The following is a 27,651-nucleotide window of genomic DNA, read 5'->3' as shown; positions in this document are numbered from 1 at the left end:
AAAAAAAAATGACATTAATTAAAAGAAATAAAATTTTTAGATATTTTATGACGATTGTGAGAAAAAAAAATGTATATACGATAACTATCAAGTTTATACATCATCCAAAAAATCAATAAATCATCCAAAAATTATTAACATGATTAAAATTGGGGCAAAATAAAATTCAATCTATCTTTCTGTTGCATTTGAAGTCATATAATTAATTAGAGTTATGTGACGTGGAGAGGGGGGGGACGATGATAGTCATAAGATTTGGTGCTCTGGCTATGGGTTAGGATTAAGAGGAGTAGCTTTGACTATTGTCTCAATAGATAGTACCTAAAAATAAACGAGGCGACATATGTTAATATAGAATTTATTCTTTATATTAGAGTAGTCGGGGTAGATGAGCCTTAGAGAATTCAAAATATAAAAAAAAGCATGAGTTAAAGGCAAATGTCAATATAGAAACTTTCCTTTATTTTTCAATGTAAACCATACCTCATCAGTCCTCAATGGTCAAAGCTACTTTTTTCTAATCCTTACCAAGAGCTAGTAGGCGCACCGAATCTTAAGACTACTCTCTTCCCCCCCCCCACATCTCGTACTACCTAATCCTATTACTTCAAATATAACGCTTTCTCTCTTTCCATATTTCATTTTTAACTATTCAATTTATTAGAATCAAAAGAGACATAAAGCAAGGATATAGTTATCGAACTTAACTATAAATCGCAATCAAAAAAAAAGGAAGATACATTTTAATTACCAGACAATCGACCCAAATAGGACTTTTTAACAACACTACTTAACAAACTTCCCTTCCCATTCTCACAAAAATGAATATAATATCTTATTATAAAGATTAATTTTTTTTTAAAAAAATAAGTATAAAGTTAATAAATTATTTCTTTTAGAAATGATGATTATAAATGAAAACTTTCAGGAAAAATAAAAGGAATTAACCAAAATTATTCTCAAAGAAATGTATGTTCAAACAGTCTACAATAAGCGGGCTTAATCCTTCAATTAAATTTAGGCGGAAAAATGGTCTAAAAAAAACCTCCGACCAGAAAAATTTGAAACTACGCTCTCTGACTAAAAACATGTGTCCGGAAAAAGCTTAGAAACCATTTTTATAACACATAAAACCAAGTCTCCAACTAGTATTCGGCAACGAATTTGAGCCGATTTTTTTTTAAAAAAACGGACTAACTCAAAAAATATTACGCAATCCGAAAGATGCTTATGGTATTAGCATTAGCACACAAAGGTTAGGGCATCTATCTAGCCAAATCTCGAGGTCTGAGGAAATCTTTTTCTGCTAAAATAGTTAGCCTAACGGCTCGAATTTTTAAAAACGGCTAACTCAATATTTTAGCCAGAAAAATATTGCCCAAGTCTCGAGATTTCATAAACAGATGTTCAAACCATCGTGTCACTTGTGAGCCAATCAAGGTGTGCATAATTTTTAAAATCGGCTCAAAATGAGCCCTATTCAACAACTATTCTCCGACATAAAAAAAAATTTTTCGATTAATATATTTTTTGTCATAAAATTTTATTTTATTTTTTAAAAAATAAAAAATATTTTACCAAAATAAAATAAAAAAAAATAGTTTTCTGTTTTTCTGTCATGATTATAATATTTTTACGAATTTGGTTTTAGATGGATAGATTACAGAAAAGGACACAAAAATTTTAGGGGGAAAAAATCGTAAAAATAACACAGTTTTCTAAGTTATTGATTTATTTATTTTTTTTAAAAAAAAAAAATTATAATAAAGATTTCTAATTTGGGCGCCAGTTAAGAAGGAACGGTATAATTTTTGCTCAAATAAGGCAAGTTAGAGCAAATTTTTGTTAGAAGGTGTCCAACGAAGGAGATTCGCATTTAAATTAATTTCTAATAAAATAATAGAATTTGCCCAAATTAGACAAGTTTTAAATATTGTACATCATTTTTTAGTTATATAAAAAAAATTTTTTACAACTAAATAAAAAATATATACATTTGGTAAAAAAGAAAGAAAGAAGCATAATGAAAATGTCATAAAATTTATTCATGCTATGCTATATATGACAAAAATAATTTTTTTGAACAAAAACAGGAATAAAATGAAGATTATTTGCCATATAGTAGCCAAGGTTGCCAGGTCTTTCTCTCCATCAGTGGGAGATTCCCGCAATTCCATATTTCTCCCGCAATTTGAAAATTTTGACCTGGCAATCTTAATAAACCCAATTTCACGGATCAGGACCGATTATATTAATCGACTCGAATTGACTATCCCCGTTTTATTCATTATATTGAATCTAAGCTACACTTCCCTCTCCCTAGGCATTTTTACAACTCTCCCCAATAACGATATAACTCCCTATCCATTCTAAACAGAAGAAGGGAGGATATCAAAATTAGCATAAGTTCTAAAAAAAAAGGATTTGTTTTTGAAAAATTATATTATCGTCTGCCTTCTTATTTCTTTAATTTCTAAATATTCCTTTTTAGAGGATATAAGTAAGTATTTTTATATATTATTTCAAAGCGAAAGAGCAAACCTGTCTGCGTTTTTTTAAATGGTTGCTAACACCAAACGGTAATTTTACCAATTTAGAGGCCATTTGAAATGCAGCATTTGCGCCTGCAAGGCAAAGATTTGAAACGCTCAATTTTTGCGCAGTATTATCCCCTACTCAATTTTAATGAGACGAGCTTGTATCATACACCCCCCCCCCTTACCGTACGATATTATAAGTACTTGCCTCCTAGCCCATAATATAAATTCGTATATTTAAAAAAAAAATTATCTTAAATTTTCCAAAGTATTGTTTCCGAAAAAAAAACAGAAGTTTATTATAGACTAGAGCCAACCATGCTCTGTTCGATTGAGTATCAATTTTCTACCAATAAGCCGGATCGGATATTTATTTTTAAACTTAAATTCGACCCGTGTCGGAGTTAAACCCCCTTTCTAAAATAATATTTCAAATCGGACTAAATAAATCAAATATAATACTCGGATTGGATTAGTGGAAAATTTCTCTAGCTCCGTCGGGAAGCATCTGGAAAAATAAATCTGATGGGCTCTCTTATATATGCATATAAATGTGGTATCGAGATATGGGAATCAATAAGGATTTCGTAATATCTAAATAATTTACTGAAGGCGGTTCTTAATTTTGAAAACATCTGATTTGGCCGAAAATGCTTTTCAGTTATTACGGAATATATTTCCGACTAAATCTGACTTAAAATTTTTTTAAAAAAATCTCGTCTAAGTAAATGTTTCAAAATAGAGAGATTCCGAATTCCACACGGATTCCATATCCAGATACGGCATATCCTCTGTTGAATATTATAGTGTTCTATCTCCATTTTTCAAAAAAAATATTCAAAAGGTATTTTTTTAAAAAATGCATGTTTCTTGATTATGCTATTTTAATGCAAAAATAAATATGGATATAGAACATTATAATACTCGGCCAAAATCATTCTCATTTCTCGATACAGGTTTATTTATCTCCTTTACCCTGAATCACAGTTAGGGCGAATTAGAGGTGAAAAAAACAAAATAAAAAGTAAATATATATTTTTTTATAATTTTATCATATTTTGTATACTTTCATCGCGAAGCGTTTAAGTGGGGTTACAAATGGATAATAAAATAACTCAAAAAGAAAGAAAGAAAGAAAGAAAGAAAGAAAGAAAGAAAGAAAGAAAGAAAGAAAGAAAGAAAGAAAGAAAGAAAGAAAGAAAGAAAGAAAGAAATGAAAATTTAATGGGATTTTTACCGGAATATTATGAGTGGCTATTATTTTATTATTTATTTATAATATTATAATTTTAATCGGTGATAATTCAACAAAATATATTCAAAAGTTTTAATATGAAAATAAAAAAGATCCCCTTTTTTTTATATATAATAAAAAATTGTTAACGAAAAATTAATAATTGAATTTATACAACAACGAATGAATATTAATTTTTTTTTCTTCCGTTAAAAAAAAAATAGAGTTGTGATACCATAAGTAGCCTATTTATAATACATTTATTATTATATTATTCCAATGCCCATCTAGTTATGCCGATAATAGATTTTATTTATGGCTATTTGATAAAGTTATAGCAAAAAAAACAACTTTCTTTTTTCTATTTTCTACAAAAATAAGATGTTATATTTTATTAAATTTAAAATGTTGGAATATATGTTCGTATCATTTTTTTTTATAAATCATAGATTAGGTCATAGATGCCAGAGATGCCCTCTAATATGGATGCGAGAGGACGGAAATTTTAGGTCTTTTAGTCAGACCCGCCATATTCAAAATATGAGTTGCGGAATTTTTTGATGATCATTATTTCTTTAATTTTATTTTTAAACCTTATTTGTCGATCTATTTATAACACTTCGTCGTTATTGATTCAATATCATAGGGTTGCATTATTGGTTAAAGATGGTGTTTCCGATTTTAAACTTCGGACAATAGTTCAAAATTTTTCTGCTGTCATCAACATTCAATTTTTGTAGGGTGGCATTGCCGATGACGTTACCGCTAATGTATTCTATTTTTTCTCCGATTTTTGTGTAGCAAAAAAAGTAACAGATACTTAATAAAATTTGAATGATATTATACAGTTGATTTTTTAATATTCATTTATTTATTATTAAATTTCATAAATAAACTAGATATATTTTATTAACTACTTAGCAAGATTATTTAATTTTTTTTTGATTTCGCGAGACATTTGGTCGCGTTATTTTTCACGGGGCAGAAATTCATTTAACGGGACTGAGTAAAGTGAGACGTATGGCTGATTAGGTCAACATACATTATCTATTATGTTATTTAGTGACAAGGGGGACTCAGCATTCTTGGTTTAGGGGGGGGGGGGTCTAGAAAAAAATAACTTCACTACGTATAGAAGGTATTCTGAAGCAATATATTTGCTAAAATTGACGGGGGAAGGGAGTAGGAGGGGGTTAGGGCTTAAATCGCTATGATTTATGTGAGGTTTAGTCTCTGATAGGTTGTATTAAATAGAAGCCTTTTTATTTACGTCGAACCTATTTTCCAGCATTCAGAACACTTTTTTAGAGAAATTCTAATGGAACAAAAAAATTTACAAAAAAAAAGAAATAAAGAATTAAATGGAAACAAAAAAAACATCGAATACAATTTGGTAAAAGAATGCAATAGTCATTAAAATTAATTTCTAAAAATCATTTTGTAAAAAAATAATAAAAAAAGATTATTTTCAATTATATTTCCGCTTCGTTTGAGAGATTATCATTTTTATAAAAAAATTGACCAGTTGTTCAATAAAGATATCTCGAAATTTTTTTTATATAATTATAATTGACGGAGAATATTATTAAATCAATTTGGTATTAAAATGTTCCATGTGTACCCCCACTCAACACTTTTATTTCCATTTAAAAAATGTAAGTGGGTTATCTTTACTTTATAAATAAAATTATTTCCCCTTCCTTTCTTTTTAAGATTACATTTTGATATAATTTTTTAAAAAATATAGAAATTCGTTACTTAATTCTTTTTAATCATAAATGCTAAATTATGCTTGAAATATTTTTTTTAAATAAAGAATTAAAATTTATATACATTTTAAATCGATATTCTTACATAAATAATTTAATTAACTACCAAAATTTTTCAATTCATTCTTTCTTTATTATCCTAGTTACGACACAGGCTCATAAACGAATTGTCTGTTCTCGTAAATATCATTTTAAGCTAATAAAAATCCCTCCCCCCCCTCCCAAACACCCCCCCCCCCTCCCAATGTATACAATATATCATTATAAGGAAGAATTTGTAAGAAAAATTAGTATAAAAAGTTAATAATTTTTTAAAATAACTAATACTAATAATTCAAAATTTTTAGAAAAAAAAAAGTGAAAACTCAAAAATTATTTTTTGTAAAAATCTAATGTAACCAAAGGTCCACTACAATAAGTGTACCTAAAAGATCTCCAGTAAAATTTTTGGAGAAAAAATTTATCTAATAGTGCTTATCCATACCCACCCCTAGTTTTGTTAATTGGTTAATTGTGTAAAACACAGCCCAGGGGTTTGGGTCTAAAAATCGACCAAATCAGCTCTGAGCAGGAACCCCGAGCACAGATCCGAGGTTCAGACCCAGGGTCTTGACCCACTTAGCAAAATCCTGGATAACGTCTATGCTACGACATAGTCTTTGCATTTTTTTAAATAGAAAATATTTAAATTTTTGAGTAGCTCAGTATTTGGGAAGAGCGGAAGGGGGTTAATTTTAAATTGCCAAATTCTAACTTATGAACTATTTTTCATTTTATGACCCCCCCCCCCTTTATATCTAGAAAAAAATAATTTAAAAAAATTTATGGAAAGAAAATAATGTAAAAAAATACACTGAGAGAAAACCCAAATATTTAAATATTCCAATCTATTGGTTTATCTAAATTTTGGGATTACATCTCAGCTGCTAAGAAACCATAAATTATAATTTCGTTATAATTAATTTTCTTCCTTTTTTGAACTTTTTAAAATAATGCTATAAATTCGTCAAATTTCAGAATATTTTATAATGATTTCCAAATCTACAAAAATGCAAATTTTATCATTTTATATTTTAAGAACAAATTTTATAATTTATTGTTCATGTAAAACATTTTTTTAAAATATAATTATCTTATTTTGTGTTCGTGACATAGGGAGGTAATAAAGTATAACTTTGAGGTTAAATGAAACTTTCCTATTGGTTGAAAGTAGTGATAAACCAATACAATAAAAAAAAAGAAGATGTTTTATGAGGAAATCATTTGTCAATAAATCAAACACTGCATTCCGTGCAGTCCCGATAAACTAGTGAAAAGGTATTATTTCACACTAAAACTCCCTAAAGCCGATGCGCAAATATAAAATGATAATTAAGTAGAGAATATTAATATAATATAAAGATCGATACAATATTTGAAAAGTTGTTCGACCTGGCCACTAAATTGTATTATCTGGTCAGGCTAGAAAAATAATTTTGTACAACTTGTCAGGCTCATCCAGTAATAATTTTTTTTTCATAATTAGAAAAGGCATAAAGTTGTTTAATGATAAGTTTAAAAAAAAATTGGCCAACTTAAATCCCAGCTCGTAAAAATATTTGAGCTAATTATCGCTAGTGTTGTTTATTTAAAAGGACTAACTCAATATTTTAGCCAGAAAAATATTTGCCCAACATAGAATGATCAAATCTTTGAGCCGCCCATGAGCAAAATCTTAAGGCTAACGTAATATTTTTTTTCGGGATAGAATATTGAGTTCCGTCATTTTTTAAAAATTGCCTCACGTCAACGGCATAAAAACCTTTTTACCCGAGCTGCGCTCATCACCTCTACTTATGATTTTAATGGTAGATGAAAGATTAATGAAAAAAAATGGGTTCGTTAGCAAATATAGTTAGGAATGTTCTGAAATTATTGCTAAGATCGGAACGGAACAAGATCTAATCAGTGGCTTTACCCTTTACAATCTTGGGGAGAGGGGGAGGCTCATTTTTAGATATTCTAAATTTTTTTTGGCTAATATTTTTAAAAAATGATATCCTTTTTTTTATTACTAAATGACCCTTATTTCGATATTTTTAAAATAAATTCAAAATTTACAGAGGGCTCTTTAAATTTTTAAGCGGGTTTTTGAGCCCCTCCCACCCCACACCCCTACTCCAATGATGCTACTGAATTCCCTACTTCCAGATCCACTGGTAAAATATAATAAAATATTTTTTAATTTTTTTAAAAAAAAGCTTGAGAATATTTTTTTTAAAAAAATTAACAGAAATATTAATTTTAAAGACTTATTTAATTAATAATCTTGAAATATTTTGAATAATTTTATTGCTAAAAAAAATAATTAATGACTATTAATTAATAAGGTATATGGTTTTAAAATATTATGAAATCCACAAGAAAGAAGGCTAATGAATTATTCTCTTGTATTATTTATTCTAGCATAGCAACCAAATCTGTAAGATAATGAAGGTATAGTACATAGGAAAAAATAAAATACAATTTATAATTTTTTCAAAAATATTTTAAAAAAAAAATAAGTGGTATCATAAGGATACCACTTACCCCAGCCTTATCGTGGTTTATCATTTTTAAAAAAAAAAATGAATTAATAAAGGACGTTACAATTGATTGAAAATCTGCTTACAGTTGAATTTATTTATTATATATAAAATGATTTAAATAGGACTCTTCCTTTTACAAATTGCAAATACAACATTATAATAATAATTAAAGCAACTTATATACATATTTTTATACACGAAAGTGGGGGGTTAAATTAAAAATTATTTTGTGCAAATTCCTTTAAACCATTCATCATTGATTAATATTCACTTCCAAACAAAAAATGATATATTTTGAAAAAAAATGACATTTTTTAAATAGTATATCGAGCTTAAATTTCTACCTATAATCCTAAGTTTTTCTTTCTTTCTTCATGTATTTCCTTTCTATCTTCTTTTCCTTATTCTTTCTTTCATTTTTTTTAAAAAAAATTTAATCAGTCCTCAAATCATGTTCAGTAGGAAAATAAAACCAATATATCGTCGGCCTAGAATTGGAGTGCTCCCCTTGCGCAAATGTTTAAAATGAGAAAATCAACATTAAAGTTTAAAATCAAAAAGTAGGAAAAACCTTATTGATCAATTTTGACAGAGCTATAACTTTGGCAAAAATTAATATTTCTTAATCTAATTTATATATATTTTATATTGAGAATAAATAGTTATTATACAATTCTAAATCAAAAATTTTGAAAATGTCGAGTGGAGTACTCCAATTCTGGACCAAAAAAAAATATTTCTAATTATCTGTCAAAATTTCATCTTAATTTTACTTTCATAGAGAAATACCACTATAACTTTTAAATTACAGTATTTAAAATCTATAAATCTATCCATATTTTATCTTTACCCGTTGAGTTAGCGAATTTTAACATCACAAGGAATGACAGGATTACTATATATCTAAGTTGTTCCCATTTACGAAAACTAATATCGTTAGTGATATTATGATTGGTAGATTTGTTCAAATAATACATATTTTGGTGGGGTTAGGCAGGCAGAGTAGAAGTTCGGGCTTCTAAGAAAATGTTATCCTGACTGAATATTTCTGAATCCATTTAATACTGATTCCTCTCTTCTTGTACATAGAAAAAAATAAAATATGATATAGCAAAAATTATTTTTTTTTATTATTAATTTTAACAAATTTTTTTAATTTATCTATAAAAATGCCTTTTTTTAAAAAAAAAATGTTACATTTAAAAAAATAAATATTAAATATAATTTTGCGGGAAAAAAATAAAAATAATATTTTTTTAAAAAATTGATAATAAATAATGGAAATATTATATTTTTTTTAAATATAATTATTACATCTATATATGCTATTATTTTTGGTAATAATAATGATAATAATACGTAAATTAATTATTATTTAAAAGAAAATAAATGGGTCAGTTTTCTATATATGTTAAAAATCAGAGAAGAGAAGAGAAGAGAAGAGAAGAGAAGAGAAGAGAAGAGAAGAGAAGAGAAGAGAGAGAAGAAGAGAAGAGAAGAGAAGAGAAGAGAAGAGAAGAGAAGAGAAGAGAAGAGAAGAGAAGAGAAGCTACACTATCCATTTGGCGTCGCTTATAAAGGGCAAAATGTACTAATTTCTTCTATATGTAAAAGGTAGGCACAAAAAATATTTACTCTCAAGCAAGTTTAAAATGAGAGATAGCAGGGACTCTCCTCATATATTATCCAGAAGCCTACTAAAGAATTATACCTTAAATCATAAAAATAGTGATATTCGAATTCGCGCATTCGATTAGACGAATATTTGATTAGAAAATTGTGTTCTTTTATAAATATTTCAAAAAAAATGAATTATTAATTTTTTTTTTAAATATAGAGGATTTAACGCAAAAATAATAAAAAGTTCCGCAAGGAACCCATTAAATTATAAATAATTCAGGTAATTTGAAATTATCTGAATAATTCGATTGAATGAGGATATAAAATTATTCTACGAATAAAATATATTTTGTATTCGTTAAAATTAACAAATTACTTGTTTTAAAGTTATACGCAGATATCTCAGGTACCAATCGTGGGCCCCTATCCCTATTTATTTGAGATTCTTATTCACAAAATTTTCTTTAATGCTCCAACAGGGTCTAAGATAGTGTCCGATAGAAGTCATTTGCGCTATTCAAGGTTAACACAAAATCTCAAGCCGGTATTTTTTTTTCGTACATGTTACCCTGCCATGTCGGAATAGAGTTGGACCTTGCAGAACTTCACTGCCCCTATACATCATTTCCTTTTACAGGATTCTCTTTATAACTTATAGGTAGTGAAGGTAAACAGTCTTCTTCAAAATCATTCTTCAGGCTGGATCGGTGTGCCAATCACCATAAATAATTCAAATTTTTTTCTTCTTATAAATATAATTATATCTTCACATAAACGGAAAATGATATTGAATTCCTATTTTCTCCTAACATAAAAGGTCATATATTTTTGCATGGTATTTTAAAAAAAAATAAAAAAAATATCCATTATATTATTATTAATATATTATTATCATATTTATGTTGTATACTATGGAATATAAATGTTATATATAAGGGTATATAAACATTAATATCATCAATATTTAAAAATATAAATTAATATCACCAACATGATAATACGAAAATGAATGAGCACAAGATGGACTGGTTGCTCACTTAAGCAGGTTTTTTTAATTTTAATTTTTTTTATCTATTTTGTATTATTATATTTTATTATATTTCAAAAACAAAATTATATTCGCTTCACCCCCACAGGCAAGCATAAGGAACAAACTGGGGTCAACATTATAATGACCGCCTATTTATGATTTATTTTTATATTTCATAATATAATGAATATATATTTTTTTAAATATATATATATAAATTATATAATTTTTTATTTTTCATTGAATATTAAAAAAATTTCGGCTCTTTTATTATCAAGTCACACTAACATTAAGCAAAATTAGTTTTTATTATAAATATTATGTTATTAAAAAATCAATTGATCGGCAAGTTTAGCTCATCTCGTTCCTCAACGCAATTAATTATATGACACTTCTTACCTATTTATAAAAAAAAAATTGTAAAAGTGGGCAAAATTAGTTTATTTATATTGTGTTTGAATCTGTTTTATTAATAAGAAGTTGGGGAAAGCATGTTTTTAATTTTATTGTCTTACTAAATTATTTTGATGAGTAGTTTTTTTAAAAAAAATGGAAGAATTAAAAATTATCTGTCAGAATGCGATATTGGACAAGAATTTGGATTATTTTCCTTTCCCGCAAAATCGGATATGTATAATGACAAATTAAAATAAAGGTATATTCTGATTTGGCAAAAAAAAAGAAGTGTTTTTTTTATAATCTGGGTATCATAGGCGTATCCAGGATTTTGGTAAAGGATGGCGGGGAAGCACTGTTAGATGGAGTTTTCCACCATAAATTTTATTGTAGGCCTTTGGCTCTATTAAATTTCCATAAAAAATACTTCTTTTTTTCAAATTCTTCCTTATGATGATATATTTTATACATTTTTGGGGGAAATGGAGGTGGGAAGGGGTGTCGGGGTGAGTAGATTTTCATCAGCTTAAAATGATATTTACAAGAACAGATAAAATTCTGAAGGGAGAATTTCCTCTTGCCCTCCCCCAATCTGATTAAATTTTTCTGGGCATCCTTTTCCTTCTAAGATAAACAAAAAACGATCTATTTTGGGCATTCTTTTCTACCCTATTTTAAAAATAATATGTAAATATTTATATTAAAATTGAGTATTAAAAGAAAACAATTTGATGATTAAATCGAGTGGTCATAAGAAAAGAAAAATTAATTTATGATTAATCTGATATTTAATTAATTATGTTAATTGAAAATTTATCTAACCTTTTAATTAGCTCAGGGGAAAAATGAATTAAATCTCTGAGTGAAGATTTATTTACTTTCGAATTTTTTTGAATTAAATTTACATTTTTCTATCAAACCATTTAATTTATTTAATTTAATTACTAAAAAATTAAAAATAAAATTTATTATTCATTTAACTTTACTTCATTAACTAATATAATCGAGACCTGAAGTTTGATTTAGTTAAAATGTATTCAATATAATGATTTAATTTTTATTATAATTGAAACAATAGGGTATTTAATAGTTTTTTATTAATCAAATTGACTCACTGCCTAAACATTATTAAATTAATTTTTTTTTATTCCATAGCATTACAAATGAATGATGGTCCATTTTTTTTTATGTTAATTTAATATACCTAAAATAATACTAATTTGTATTTATTAAATATTTAGATAATAATTATGGTAAAATTTAATATTTATATTAATTTTAAACTTTATTATAATAAAATAAATTATATATAATATTAATTTTAATCCATCATATGTTAAAAATATAAGAACATAAAATCAAAATATGTAAGGATTATTATATTCAAAATAAAATAAAGTATGGTAAAAGGATTTATAAAAAAAAGTTTGGTTAGCTCCATAGAAAGGAGGCTCCTAATGAAACTGATGTAATTCGATTTAGAATTACAATGGAGAGCATTGCCTAAGGTGAAAACTTTCCCTGGGTTCATCAGTGATTTTACGAATAAGAGAACTTAGTTCCTTGAAGAAGGTTAAAGCACGGCTACCAAAAATGGCTAATGTTAAAGAAGATTATGGATATAAAAATGTATTCATTGCATATTTCCGAATATTTATTAATTTTGTATAGCTCTTTAATGTCTAAGATGATTGTGCTAAGATTTGTAGGGGATCTAAATAGGAATACTCTCAAACTAGAAATTATTTCTCTTCCAAAATGCCATTTGGATGTTTTCCATCAGATCTAAAAGGACCACTAGGTTCTAGGATCGATGGAATCTGCGCAGATTTCAGCGCACGTTGAATAATGGCATTACAATGATTATGTTTGGGAATACGTCCTTTGCATGAACGACAGTGCGGGCTATGTTGTCCCTTCGAATCAACGGGAACATTACATCCAGAACAAACGTAAGGTTGGGTAATTGAGCAATAAAACGGATTCCAATGGCATGAGTAAGTTAATTTTTGGTTAGCTTAGTTGAAGATTAGCATGAGGGATAGCCTCGAGGAACTCGTGCACATAGCTAGGGGTTGCATGCTTGATAGTACAGTTTCGACGGAGTAGGTAACAACAGGGATGTCCCATTCCTTTTGTTTAAAAGTGGCAGGTAAAGGGGCGTCAACAAGTATTTAAGATCTCCATATATCTAATGCCTCAGTGTACGACGGTCCACAAGAGAGTGAGCGATATCAATAGGTTTTGTTAATAAGCAACTTGCGGTAAAAGTTGTTAAAGCTAAATCAGAAGGTGATTTGATGCCAAACCCGCCATATTTTGTTGGGAAAAAAGTTTGAGCTTAAGCAATTTTTCCGAACTTAAAATTTAAGATCTCTTCGGTAAGTTTCCTGATTCCCGTTTCATATATATTCAAAGGACCAGGATATCTAAAATTGGAGTAATTCTTAGAGCGCTAAGAATGAGCGGTATATTAAAAAAGTTTTCAAAAGAAAACATGACATGAGAGGAAAGGAAAGGAAAGGAGGAGAAGGATATCACTCAATTTGATAAGTGTCTCAAGGGTTGAATCCAGAAAAATGTGCAAACAGTTGAGTCGCCTCCAACCGTGGATCTTAAGTGAATTTGTTTATCTTGATTAATGACTTTAAAATTGTGGGAGTTAATTTCGGAATTGTTTAGTAGGATGATATCTGATTTACTTTGATTGAAAATTAACCCTAAAGAAGAGCCGATCACTAAAATTATATCGACCGCTTTATTGACCTCATTGGAGAGCCACAGATTATACCATCATCCATTAACCAAACATCCAAACATGGAGTAAAAGTGAGCAGGAGGCATTGATTGGCTTGATCATATCGTTAATTCCGCAAAATAACAATGGGCCAAGAGGATCATGCTGTTGGATCACTTCTATAGAAGGAATTTTATATGAATTGAATTGTAAAGTGAGGATATTGATACCAGGAATGGAAAAATTTGCTATATCTAGGAAAAAGAGTGCTCGAGGATTTTAAGAGAGAATTCTGAGAGAGGGGAATATTATACAATTTATATATAATTACTTTACCCATGGGAACATTCACTAAAGAAAAAGAAAAATAACGTGAAAGCATTATGGCTGCATTCATAGTGGCCTGCGTTTCGCATACGTAAACGTTGCATTAAAATACAAAATATGTTATTTGTTATGATGCATTCATAGTGAAGCTATGCGTTTTTATCTTTTTGTATTTTTCGCTGTGTATACAAATGGCCATCAATAATCCGAATGTGTAAGTTTTTTTTTGAGGTTATATAATATATATTAAATGAATCTGAAATATATGACTCTTCATTAAAGAATGGTGATGTTTTTATATATACTATTTAAATAAGTATGAATATAAAGTATATTTATAATTATAATTTTTATTGTATCTCTGAATCCAATGAACAAAATGTTAATATATTATGAACCTGCTACTATATTTCTATATATAAATTATTAATAGAAATTGTTTTCGTATGACATATATTGTTGAGAAAAATCTCGATATAGGCGCTTTTTAAAAAACTGTGAGAATTAAGCATCAACATCCTATAGATGTGAAAATTTTTTGCTCTCTTTTGTCAATATCTCGAGGCTTAAATTGTTTTTATAAAGGGCCTAATCAAGGATTCTAACAACATTATACATTTATAATCATATATAAAGCAGTATAATGAATTAGTATTCATACTTAATAACTATATATCATTAGAGGATTCAAGTACTAGTACTCAAAATAAATTGTGGGGAGGGGGTTATACATGACCCCACAGGGTTTTTAGCCAGCTAGTTACCCCATGATTATACCGTCGCTCTATATATTATCACTACTAAATCTTGGAGGGTTTTTTGAGTATTAACATAATAAACATAGGGTTCCAAGTTTTAACGATCCTAATCTCTATATTATTTTTTTATAAATTTTTTCAATATTTACGGGCGACTGATTGTCACAGTGTCATCATCATAATACTATACAAATTTATTTTTAATATAATGCTAAATCCATATTAATAACCAAATTAGACTCCTATTTTTGTATCCTTTGTATTTGTATCTTTCATGTTTTGTATATTTAATTTGATTTTTATTTTGCTTTCTCTTTGTCAAATTTTCAATTTTTAATTTTGTAAAAATATTTTTAAAAAAAGTTAATTTAAAAAAATATATAATTGTTTTTTTATATTTATTTTTCGTCAAAGAGTAGATAGATCTGTTAGATAGTTTATACTTGTAAAAAAAATTTTAAAATAAGAACTTTTTAAACAAAAAAAGGGACAAAAAAAATAAATTTTTCAATAATTCGTGCTAAATATTTTATATACCACGATTACCCTGGCAATGTTTATATGCTGACCATAATATATTTTACACAATTATTTTTATTCTAGCTGGTGTTGTTAAACGGCTCGTTTTGAGCCGATTTTTAAAAACGGCTAACTCAATATTTTAGCCAGAAAAATAATGTCTAAGCCTTGAAATTTTGCTAATAGATGTTCAAACCTTTGTGCCACCTATGAACAAAATCTTACGGTTTGCATAATTATTTTCTTAATAAAATATTGAGTTAGCTGTTTATAAAAATCGTCAAAATGAGCCGTTTAACAACACTAATCCTAACTTTAAAAAAGAAGACATCCCTTTCTATTTCTATAGCTTAATTTACATCCTCTCATTTTTGCCTATCAATATTCAATGCTCATCCATTCATAGAGATTTATAATATAATAATGATATCATTTTAGATTTCAATTCATCCACGTGACTATAGTCAATTAGATTTGCAAGGAGATGCATACTTGAATATAGGTTTTTATTTAAATTTAAGCTATTAATGACCAACCTTGGATACAATTTAGGGCAAAAAAAAACATTAAGAAAATGTGTGGAATCCTCTTAGTCAAAAGGGGTAAGTATAGAATCAAGGAGTAGTAACAAAATAATATTTATTTAGATAGGGGAGACCGGGGATAGTGTTATCCCAGGGCAGGTAATTTATTCTCGAATAATTTTTAAACAAATAAACTATAAGATTTGAAATTTAAGTCAAATATGATTTTAATAAGCTGCTTATGTGGGTCTAAAAATGTTTGGCACAATATTGCACATTGAGAAATTAAATGCAAATTTTAATTTTAACACGCCACAAATAACTTTTCAATTTTTTACATTTTTACTAATAAATTTTTTTTTATAAATGTTACTCAGACTAAATATAAATTCTAAATGATAAAATAAACTCAATTTTATATGCTTATTCAATATCTTAAAATTAAATTTTAATTAATTGTGAAGACGTGGGGGTAAGTATTAGCCAAGCGAGGATTATTTTGAATAAAAAAAATCAAACTAGATTTATAATAACATTAGAAGCCACTAGTTTGTCTAAGGCCACGATTTACATATGAACATGATTGACTTTCGACAAGTTCTTCCGGGTGATATATAAAATACAGATGAACAAATTTAACATTTTAAATTTATTTTCATTCATAACGTAGAACTCACATTTTTATGTATATATAAAATCTTTTAAAAATAAAGAAGGGTTATGACACGCAACGCGAAAGGATAATAGTTACCCCGGGTATTTATTATAATTCTTAAATTTTCATTTTAAATGATATATTAAAAAAAACTAAAAGATTTTTTTTTAAAAAAATTAATTTATACGTAGCGATATATATGTAAAAGAATAAAACCACGTTTAAACATTTTGGAAAATTTGCTTCCTTTTTTTTTATAGCACTTCATATGGACAATAGGTCTGCCCTATTATGCATTACAAATATTAAAATAATTGATTTTAAATAGATATCAATTTACTCGATATTTCTTATAAATAAAATTTAGCTTAGAAAAGTTTTTCCAGCATTCTGATATTTCTTATGCGAATTTATATAAAAATATTTAAAGGAAAATTAAAGGAAGGAAATAATAAATGGGTTTATAATTTTAATGGAAAGATAATTTTATTTTAAAATATTATTTTAATCAAATTTTATTATTTTTTAATTTTAAAAGTTTAAATATATCTTGACACATTTCCATCGGTACCCTACTATTACCATGATGATAGAATGATCGGCGACTAATTAATTGCCAATCATATAATAAAATTATATTTAAAATATTCGATTTTGGGGGAAAAACAAACACACATTTTTATGTATATAAAAAAAATAGGGGATTTCGTATTACTCTATTCGTAACCTCAAAAAAGGACAATTATTTATTTATAAATTTATAATACACTATGTCACTTTTTCCCAACTATAATCAATTTTATTACACATTAAAACTGAGTTTCATGTTATAAAAACATCAAAATAATTTTAAAAAAATTTTTTTAAACTTAAATTATTTTTTAATTATATAGTTATAGATTTTTATTTTAGTAGATTTAATAATAAAAAAATTTTTTTTTATCGACTAGAAAATAAATTTAATAACTCAAAAATAGGTTTTCTTATATATTTTAGCACAAAAAAAATTTATTATATTAATTAAATTTTTACGCTAACCTTTCTTATCTTGACCCGTTAAAATTCTGCTCTTGCCTTCCATGCTAAAATAATCTTTAAAAAAACTTAGCAGAATAAGCACTTCCCCCTTGCGGTGGTTGCATTATTTGTTTCATTTTAAATTTCTCATAGATATTGAATAACTTATCATTAATATTGTTCCATAATACAATTTTTCTAGATGTATATTAATTATGATTTATGGACAATTATTTCCAGCTGTTTGGAGTGTCAATAATTCTTTTTAATAATGGTGTTTGTTTTATTAAAAAAATTAACACCGTTTTAACGACAACAAAAAAGGAACATTGGTTTATAATTATTATAAAAAAATAATAATATCTAAATTATAAGGATATTTTTGTTGTAACGCAATATAATTGACCTGTTGATAATTTCCGATATTTTAAACAAATTTATATAAAATAAATTATATTAAGTATATATAATTTTTATTTATAAGGAAGTCGATGTTTTTCTTACTATTTAAAAAAAAGATTAACAAATATCTAACTACTATGTGGCGTAGGCGATAGGGAAATTTTGTTGGTTGACCCTCCTACCCCCATAGTAAATATGAAGGTTATATAGATTTCTAGACGATAAGTTTCTTTCATATTTTAAATTGTTAAATCTCCCCTCCTAAATTTTCTTATTATTTAAATAATCTTAAAAATTTCATTTATACTTAAAAACTTGCGAAATTTTTTTTTAAAAATAACCTGTGTGTTTCTAGAGACAATATAATTCATATGGGATCGGCGTTTGACATTTTCTATTTTCAACTGTAAAAGCGTGCTTAGTATTAGTGTACTAAACAATTTCTTAACCTGAGAGCTTGAGGGTAGAGAATAACTTTTATAATCGTTATCAATTTCGCCACAACTAGTATAGTTATAACGGCTCGATTTGAGCCGATTTTTTTGAAAATAGTTAACTCCTATATTATATTCAGAAAAAATATCACGCGAGTCTGAAGATTTTTTGGTCATAGATGGCACGAAGGTTAGGAGATCTTATTAGCGAAATCTAGAAGTTTAGGCAATATTTTTGGAGCTAAAATATTGAGTAAACCGTTTTTAAAATCGAGTTCAAGTCGATCCGTTTAACAACACTAACCTTAACCATTCAATCTTAATTTGGTACCACATTATTTTTTAAAGATGCCATAAGCATGGATGTGAAAACCCGGGTTCAAGAAATTCAACTCCATTGAGCGGGAAATTTTGGTAAGAGGAACTTAATCGAAACCAATTTTCTAAGAGAGGTCTAAACCCGATCCGAGTCTATTTTACCCCGGATTCGATGAATTGTCCATAAATTGGCCTGTGATCTCAAAATGTCCAAACAAACAATTCTAAATTTCTGAACCCGGGTTTGGGTTCATATCACTGGCCACAAGTCTATTTGATTACTTTGTTATGCCACCGCTACTAAATTACGAGCATCAAAGATGCAACAATCAATGACAGTCACCTATTATGGAAATATGATAAAAGTTGTAATTTTTTTTTAGAAATTTTGTGTACATTATTATAATTGCTTTAGTGTACTTTAGGGTTATTAAAAACGCGATTCGAGTCCATTTTAAAAAATGATCCCATTAATGTTTTAGCCAAAATAATATAATGCAAGCATCGAGATTTGACGAATAAAGGTAGCTCCAAATCTTTGTGCCATATATGAACAAAACTTCAGGCTTGCATAAATATTTTAACTAAAATATTATTAAGATCCATTTTAAAAAATCCAACCGAATCGGACAGTTTTAACTAACCTAGAGTGCTTCTATCTTGAACATTCAATTCGATTCAAAATATAATGAGATTTAAGCTTTTTGCTTCAATATCTATTAAAGAAACCGAAAAGAACAATTAATATCTAGAAAGATCATGGAAACATAAAATTCAAAAATATTCAAAGACGAGGAAACGTAAACCTTAATATATTTAGGCATAATTTAATTTTTAGAATCGCAATTTAAAATCCGATATTTACAACGACACAGCCTAAGGCATGCCGATATTTTTATTTCATTTATAACTGGATTTTGTTTGTTTTTTTTTCACTGAAAAATCTGATTAATGACTAATAAATACTAATCAAACATGACATATTGACCTTAACCAAATATTCAATGCTTCTATAATTTTCCTTTTATCCTTGACAACCATAAATCATATTCCAAACGGTTTCAGTGAAATATACTATTTCTGGTATAAATTTCAAAGTTAGTGCTTTCAAAAGTTTGGATGACTTTACGCGTAACCCTGCATTTACAATTAGCATGATATAATATAATAATTTTACATTCATTTTTGTATACTTCGTCACGAATTCGTTCTAACTGTAAATTCATGGTAAGTCGTGATGTCATAGTTTTTATTTAACCTGTAATTCGGCTAATTTTTATGTGACTGACTTTTATTGAAGAATCAATAAATTCCGCGCTAATATTAATTCAAGTTAGATATTTAAAAATTATATATTCCCCGTTATAGCATGATGATGCTAATTAAAAAAAAATTTTTTTGTAACTTATAATAACAGAAACAAATCAATAAATATACTTAATAAAACACTATTTGATTTGGTATAAATATCAGAATTAGTGTTTTCAAAATCTAGGCTCACTCTTCTGGTTAAAGGTTTTTATTTTGTTTATAATTCAGTTTTTTATTCGTGATTTTCAAAAACGAATTAAAATAAAAACACTAAAAATTGATGAAATATTCAGAATAAATGCCTTTCCGTCGTTTTTTTTACTCGTTTTTTCTACTAATAATTTGTTTTCTTAGCAACCTTTACTAGTTAAAGCATTCATAGGCTCTAGTAAAGCACGAAACATCGGCATAGATTTTAGAATTAGCGCCTCAAATTGTTCAGTTTAACTTTAACAGATATGAGATATTTTATATATATTTTAAAAAGCTAAATAAAAAAATAACCACAATCAGAATTTTTCTTTAGGAGCTGCCCCTTACCTCCTCCCCGCCGGATAAATTCTGGCTACGCCATACAACAAACCATAGTTTACACACTTTAGAAACCAATTCAGATTATGATAATTATTAAAAACAAAATATTTTATAATGAGATACAATTTTTGAAGCATGTTTACTCTTACCAATTTTATTATTTTTTTTATATATATTAAATCCTTACATTTTTTAACTTTAAAAAAAATCTCTATAAAGTACTTTTTTATTTATTTAAGATGGGATAAAGTTTAATCTTTAATCTGTTAAATTTATAAATATTTTTAGGCGTTTTTATTCTGAAAATTTTAATTATATAATTTATGGTTCTCTTTAAGGAAAAATAAATATGGTTTAGGTCATTTCCGCAGGTTTGTGAACCCAAATTAGGGTTCAGAAATTTAATATTGTTTGGTTTGGCATTTTGAGACCTCAGACCAAGCAAAGGCCGATTTTATGGGCAACCTATGGAACCCGGGGTAATATGGATCCATGGGCGCAGGAAATTTAAAATTGTTTGGTTCAGCATTTTGTGACCACAGCCCAAACAAAGACTGATTTTATGGGCAACCCATCGAACTAGGGGTAAAATGGATCCAAGGGCGGGTTCAAAGTGGGTTCAAACCTCTTTCAGAGAATCGGATTCAATTTCCTACCATTAAAATTTTTGTTAAATAGAATTTAAAATTTCTGAACTCTTAACCCTGCATCTCTACATTTTTTGCTACTTTTAAATTTTGATTATGACATATAGTCCATTATAAAACTGGGAAGCGAGCTGGCTAAAATTATACTACTTTAGATGCCAAATTTTTTTTTCTTATTTGCATTTTTTTTTTATTTTAAAAAAGTGTAAATATTACATAAATTATGCTAATAAATATTACCTAATTCTATTTATATTTTACCATATTATATTACATAAATATTATCCCTTATACATATGTACATATCCTAAGCTGCTTATTAATGAATCCCATTTTAAAAATGAGAAATCTTATTGTTATTTTATCCTTTTCTTAAATCTTAGATAGATTGGGGGGTTTTATAAAGGCCCGCTAAATTTATTTTTTCTTAGGCCGCCAAATCATGAGCTCCATTTAAAATAATATTTAGCATCATATTTTTTTTTTGGTTGGCTTATTTACTAGAAGATATTATTTATTAGTTGGGATTGGCTATTCATTACGGAATTGCAGAGACCTGCAGGTACCATTTGCACGGCCCAGCCCGGGTTTTATTTTTCAGGCCCGGCTTTTTATTAAAAAAATTTCAGGCCCGGCCCGGATTTTATATTATAACTATTTTTGATTTTTATAGCTAATAATGGTGATTTCAAATATTTGGTTTTAATATATACGACCCGGCCCGGGTATATTTAAAAAAATTAAAATACTGCCGGGATTAGGGCCGGTCCTACAGGTTTTTGAGGAATTGATTTCTTAATTTCTATAAATTAACCTTTCATTTATTGATTTAGTTCATTTTTTGCTTTTTCTAATAAAATTTGTTACGCCATTTACTTAATGAATGATTTATTGTAATACAAAGGGATATTTACTAGATGAAAATTAGAAGATTTCTACAAATATAACTAATAGCTGGCCATTTATAAAAATTAGGATACGCGTAAAATTATAAAGTAAATTATTCTCCATTTCTCCAAGTTAATTAGCGAAAATGTTTATAATTTTGCAAAAAAATTTTTTTTTATTAACAACTGGAACTGGGGTAGGAATGAAAATAAAAATAATATTTTACATTATTATAATTAATTATTATTGAAAAGAAATCTGTCTTTTATAAAAATTTATGATATTATGTTTATGATGTTATAACTGAAATAAATTGGTAAAAAAAATAACCACAGATATTAAAGGATTTATAATGATGAGTTCATCAATTCAATGTATTAAATGATTCCTATATATATTTTTTTATCCCTTTCCCTAGTGCGTAATGTATCTTAATGTCTTATCTAACTTTTTCTACGTTTTCCTTATTCATGATGCAATTTTTGTATAAATAAATATTCATCATATTTTATGATTATAAGTATATATGTATATATATATTGTAACTGTAATTAGTTATATAATATATCATAAATATTCAAGATAATAAATAATATGATTTATTTTATATAACATATCGATATTGATATAGGGTGGCGGAGGGGGAGGGCATTGGGATTTTTAAATAAATAATCAATAAAAAGTTTAATTTATCGAAGGAGAGAAGGCGACCTTCTTAAATGACCCATTTCTGGTATAAGGGTTGGTATAATTTTTGAGTTTTTTTAAAAAAATTGATATATTTTTCTTAAACACGAAAAATCTTATTATAATATCTCACAATACGCGTATAATAAATACGCCGCACAAAATTATCTTACTTACAAGGTAGAGTAGGTATACCACGAATGTATTCTGGCAAAATCCAATTTTTAAATTTATAAAAACGCGCTTCTATAAATGATTTATAAAGTTAAATAGACCTAGGCTCGGGTTTTTGGAAATCTGAGTTTACCGATATTCCATCCAGTGGATAGTAGGATACCCTGTATATGAATTTCAAACAATTTGGCTATAAGCCTTTATAAGTCATTTATTTACTTGTAAAACAGAGTTAGAAAAAATAACTCCAAATTTTTTAAATATTAAAAAGCATACAGATTTTTTTAAATTAAATTTTACCTAAATTTCATGCATTAAATATCTTTTATGATGAAATCACAAATGAAGAATCTTAGTCAAATTCTGATTGCAATATACAATGTATTGGATTGACTAAGATACCGGTTTATATATAAGTCATAAGGGTTAGAAAATTTAGGGGTATGCTTTATAGACCAGAGTTTTTAAACAAATTAGTAAAAGTTTAAATAATTTAGATTACATTTTTTTTTAATTTTTAAAAAAATCGGATCTTGTCGAAATCGTATTTCAGTCATTTATAGAGTGGTCGAAATTTCAGATAATTTCGCCATTTTTGTGTTTCTAGATTTATATCAAAAATATATATATTAAATACATATAAAATAGTTCAAAAAGTTTAAAACGTATCGTATATCCAAAGGGTTACTCTTTACGAATTTGATAAATATCCAGATTTGCTAATCCCATTTCGGCATATATAACATTATCATCACTAATTTCCCCGTGATCTTTTCTTGTTGGTCTATTATGTTAGATTCTTGTCTGATTATACCAATCAGATTTATAAATATATAATTCGTATAGTATCTTTAGTATTAAAAAAATACAAAACGTTTTATACGTATACATGATTACAAAAAATGATGTTTCATTTTTAACTTCAATTATGCTATTGATATCTATCATTTTTATTATTAGTTTAAATTCAATTAATTCTCTCTTTAGTCATCATTTTTTTAAAAGAAAAAACAATGTAATACCAACTTCTTTTTTTTTACAATAGGCTTCTTCATTGTTGGGATTGGAAGCCTAATAATATGATTATCTTTTAAATAAATCTAAATTTTTTTAAAAAAATACATAAATGATATAAGTTGAGTTATAAAATATCTTTTTATGGACGTTATAATTTTATATATATATATAATTTGATTATTTTTTATTATCATCAATATTATATATCATATTATAGTTATATTAGATACATATATATATAATATATATATACAAATACTTTCTCAATTTATATAAACTATTAATATTTAATGGTAGGATTTCCTTTTTACATTTATTATTTATTATAAAATAAAATGGTAAAGGCCGTCGGTTTTAACCTTATATGAATATATGGATTTAAACTCGTTTGCCTCTAAATTTGCCTCATATCTCCCAAAAACCGATAATTGGTTTCAACTCTAGGCTTATAGAAATAATTGAGCGATTTCTCAAATCTAAATATAAAATAAAGAGAAAAAATATTATAACATAAATATCCTTATCAAATATTTTACAAATATAAAATCCTCTTTTGAACCTTATACTTGAATACCTGAAAGTGAAAGATGACAAAAATTCAGGAAATATTAAAAAAGGTAACCCAACCACAATGAGATAAATATATATTATGGAAATATTATTATTTAGAAAGAAGTTTTCCCTTTCTTTATTTTTATGCTATTATTAATTTTCTTAATTCTTTAATTGGTTCTATAAAAGAGCGTGAAAAAATAAAACATAAAACTTGACACTTTATCAAACAATATTTATTTATATTTTTAAAATATATTATACAATATATTATATTTTTTCACTATTCAAAAAAATATCTTAAAATTATAGGAATCAGGATAAGTTTGGATTGAAAAGTAATTGTTGTAGTTTTGTAGTTTTGTTATATATTTATATATATATATATTATGATATGTATGAAATGTCAATAAAAAGTGATCTTTTGAAGGAGTGGGGAAGATCAGATGATCTTTTGTTCAATAGTTTATATGTTTATATTATGATTATGATTGTAAGATTAATATAATTAATGGGAATAAAGTTAATTTTTTATGATAATATTTGTTTATATATTTTAGAGTATGTGTTAGTGATAGATGTATAAAAGTAATAAATAGCCTCTTGTTTTTTTTAGAATCGAAATGAAAGCTTTACTATATTGATTAGAAATAATTCCTGAATTCTTGCCTTTTTTAATAATATTTTTTTACAAAAAAAGATTTAAAGTTTTAGGGAAAATTTGATTAAAGGTTTATTAAAAAAAAAATCTTCAGAGATCAAAATATTTGAAGATTTTTTTTATTTTGAAGTGCTTTAACACTGTCTATACTTTTACGAAGGTAAATGCTATAAATTCGATTATATAGTATACAGGTCATTTTCTATTAATAATAATTTAGATTTGTTTAAAAAATATTTGTTCGAATAAAAATATATATTTTATTTAAACCTTGCCGGTAAACATGAGTAGTATTGGCAGGCAAATTACGCGCATATGAAATGTACCTTAATTCAAGCTTATTATGTACACGGTAAAATCTTGACGCAATCATCTTACCTATTTCCGCCTCTTTTGGAGTTGTACAAATTGTCGTTTTAACAAGGACTGGGAAGATATAAACATATGACGACCAAACATCATATGTTTATTTAGCATCGTATTTTACCTTTAACAGATGAGTCCTTTACTGATATACTATAAATAAATTCTCCCATTTTACCAAAAAAAAATAATTGTAGTCAATTTTCTTATCCATGTTGAATATTATATTTTATAAATTTATAATATTTTTTTTTCACTGCCATATTTACGTTGTATTTGCTAGATTATTATTTGAGGAGATCCATGTCAGATCCTGAGATAGGAAAGAGTGGGGTAAAACGATTGATATTTTGCATCATATCATAAAACTACTCTTCTCTTCTCTTCTCTTCTCTTCTCTTCTCTTCTCTTCTCTTCTTCTTCTCTTCTCTTCTTCTTCTCTTCTCTCTTCTCTTCTCTTCTCTTCTCTTCTCTTCTCTTCTCTTCTCTCTCTTCTTCTTCTCTAAGGCAAAGAAAAACAAATTATAAATTTTTATGTTGCCCAATACTCGCCTAAAAAATATTTTAAAAAAGTGTAGCTTTACAAATAATACTTTAATATGAATAATTATGATTTGCCCAATTTGCCATTTTGCCTGGGCATCAGAATGAGTGTTGTTAAGAAGCCCGATTTGGGTAGATTTTTAAAACCGACCCGATTAAGATTTGAGCCAAATATAAGTCTGGAGATTTTATAGATGGCAGAAACGTTTTGACCCTATATTTGCCGAATCTCGAGGTTTACATACTATTATTTTGGCTTTAATCGGGCCCTTTATAAAAAGTCGATCTAATTAGGGCTTTTTAACAATACTAACCAGGATAAAGTGGTTAAAATAAATTTGAAACTTTAATGTTTTATTGAACAAAATATTACCAATTTGACAATAAATATAAACTAATCAATACAATAATGGGAATGTTAATAAATTATCAAAAAAAACACATTTTGAATGGGCACATTATAGATTTCAATTATTTTTAACCTTGGCGATTATTATTAAAAATTATTCCAAATAACATAAATTATTAATTAATGATCCTTTTTGCTCAATAATATATTTCTTTACATGTTTTAGATGTTAATATTTTAAAGTTTACTTTTTGCAGCTTTAACCAGACTAAACATTTTAACGGATATATTATACGAATCGTTATTGCTTAACGTCTAATTAAGCCATAAACTTCTGATAAATTTATTTTATAGCTATGACTTTAAGGAACATGTATGAAAATTATTAAATCATGATGAGAAAGATATTTTGCTAAAATAAAATTATACTGGAGGTCGATTTTTATAAATTTTGCGTTAAAAAAAACGTGTTTTTGGCAAAATATGACAAACCAAGGAGATTTTCCAAATAATGTAAATAGCTAAAAAATTATATATATAAAAAAACATCTTTATATCGAGTGTAGGGTTTTTATGCTCAAGAGTTATTATGGTATCTGCATTCACAATGTTACTCCGTAAATCGCTTTACCCTAGTCTCTCCTTCCTTTAATTTGAATATAGGAGTTCTGCTTCTGAGATTTTCCTCATTTAAGTTATTACTAAAGGAATTTTGATTCTCCTATCACGTGATAGGTGACAATAGAGTCCGCTTAGATTGTAGATGGCTGATAATCGTCACTCGTTATTCATAGTTTTGCTCCTATGGCTATGAATATAACTCTTTCGCGTTTGATATGAAGTGTTTAGCATGAAATGCAATTACATAACCGCCACCTTATTTGAATGTTATGGAAAGGTTTTCATACACCCATAAGGAGATACCTAGTGATAATAGGATGTTTCGGTGATGAAATAATTCACGTGAAACATATTTTATCTTATAACTTGGAGCCCAGATATAGCAAAAAATTGACTATGCCCACCGAATATATTGAAATACTCGTTAATGTGATTTTTTTAAAAAAAATTTAATTCCCTA

General features: G+C 26.9%; 1 protein-coding gene across 1 annotated transcript in view; it reads right to left on the bottom strand.

Moving 5' to 3' along the window:
* Positions 1-9,290, bottom strand: part of LOC135929417 (uncharacterized) — a 42,757-nt gene extending 33,467 nt beyond the window's left edge. Inside the window, exon 1 of the mRNA XM_065465982.1 lies at positions 8,958-9,290. Within this exon, the coding sequence (XP_065322054.1) occupies positions 8,958-9,084 (127 nt within the window). The 5' untranslated portion in view covers positions 9,085-9,290. The remainder of the gene's footprint in view (positions 1-8,957) is intronic.
* Positions 9,291-27,651: the final 18,361 nt, after the last annotated feature.

Source organism: Gordionus sp. m RMFG-2023, chromosome 5, assembly GCF_954871325.1.
Source record: "Gordionus sp. m RMFG-2023 chromosome 5, tfGorSpeb1-WG-v2, whole genome shotgun sequence".
Classification (NCBI taxonomy): Eukaryota; Metazoa; Nematomorpha; class Gordioida; order Chordodea; family Parachordodidae; genus Gordionus; species Gordionus sp. m RMFG-2023.
This window is presented reverse-complemented; position numbering and strand designations above follow the sequence as displayed.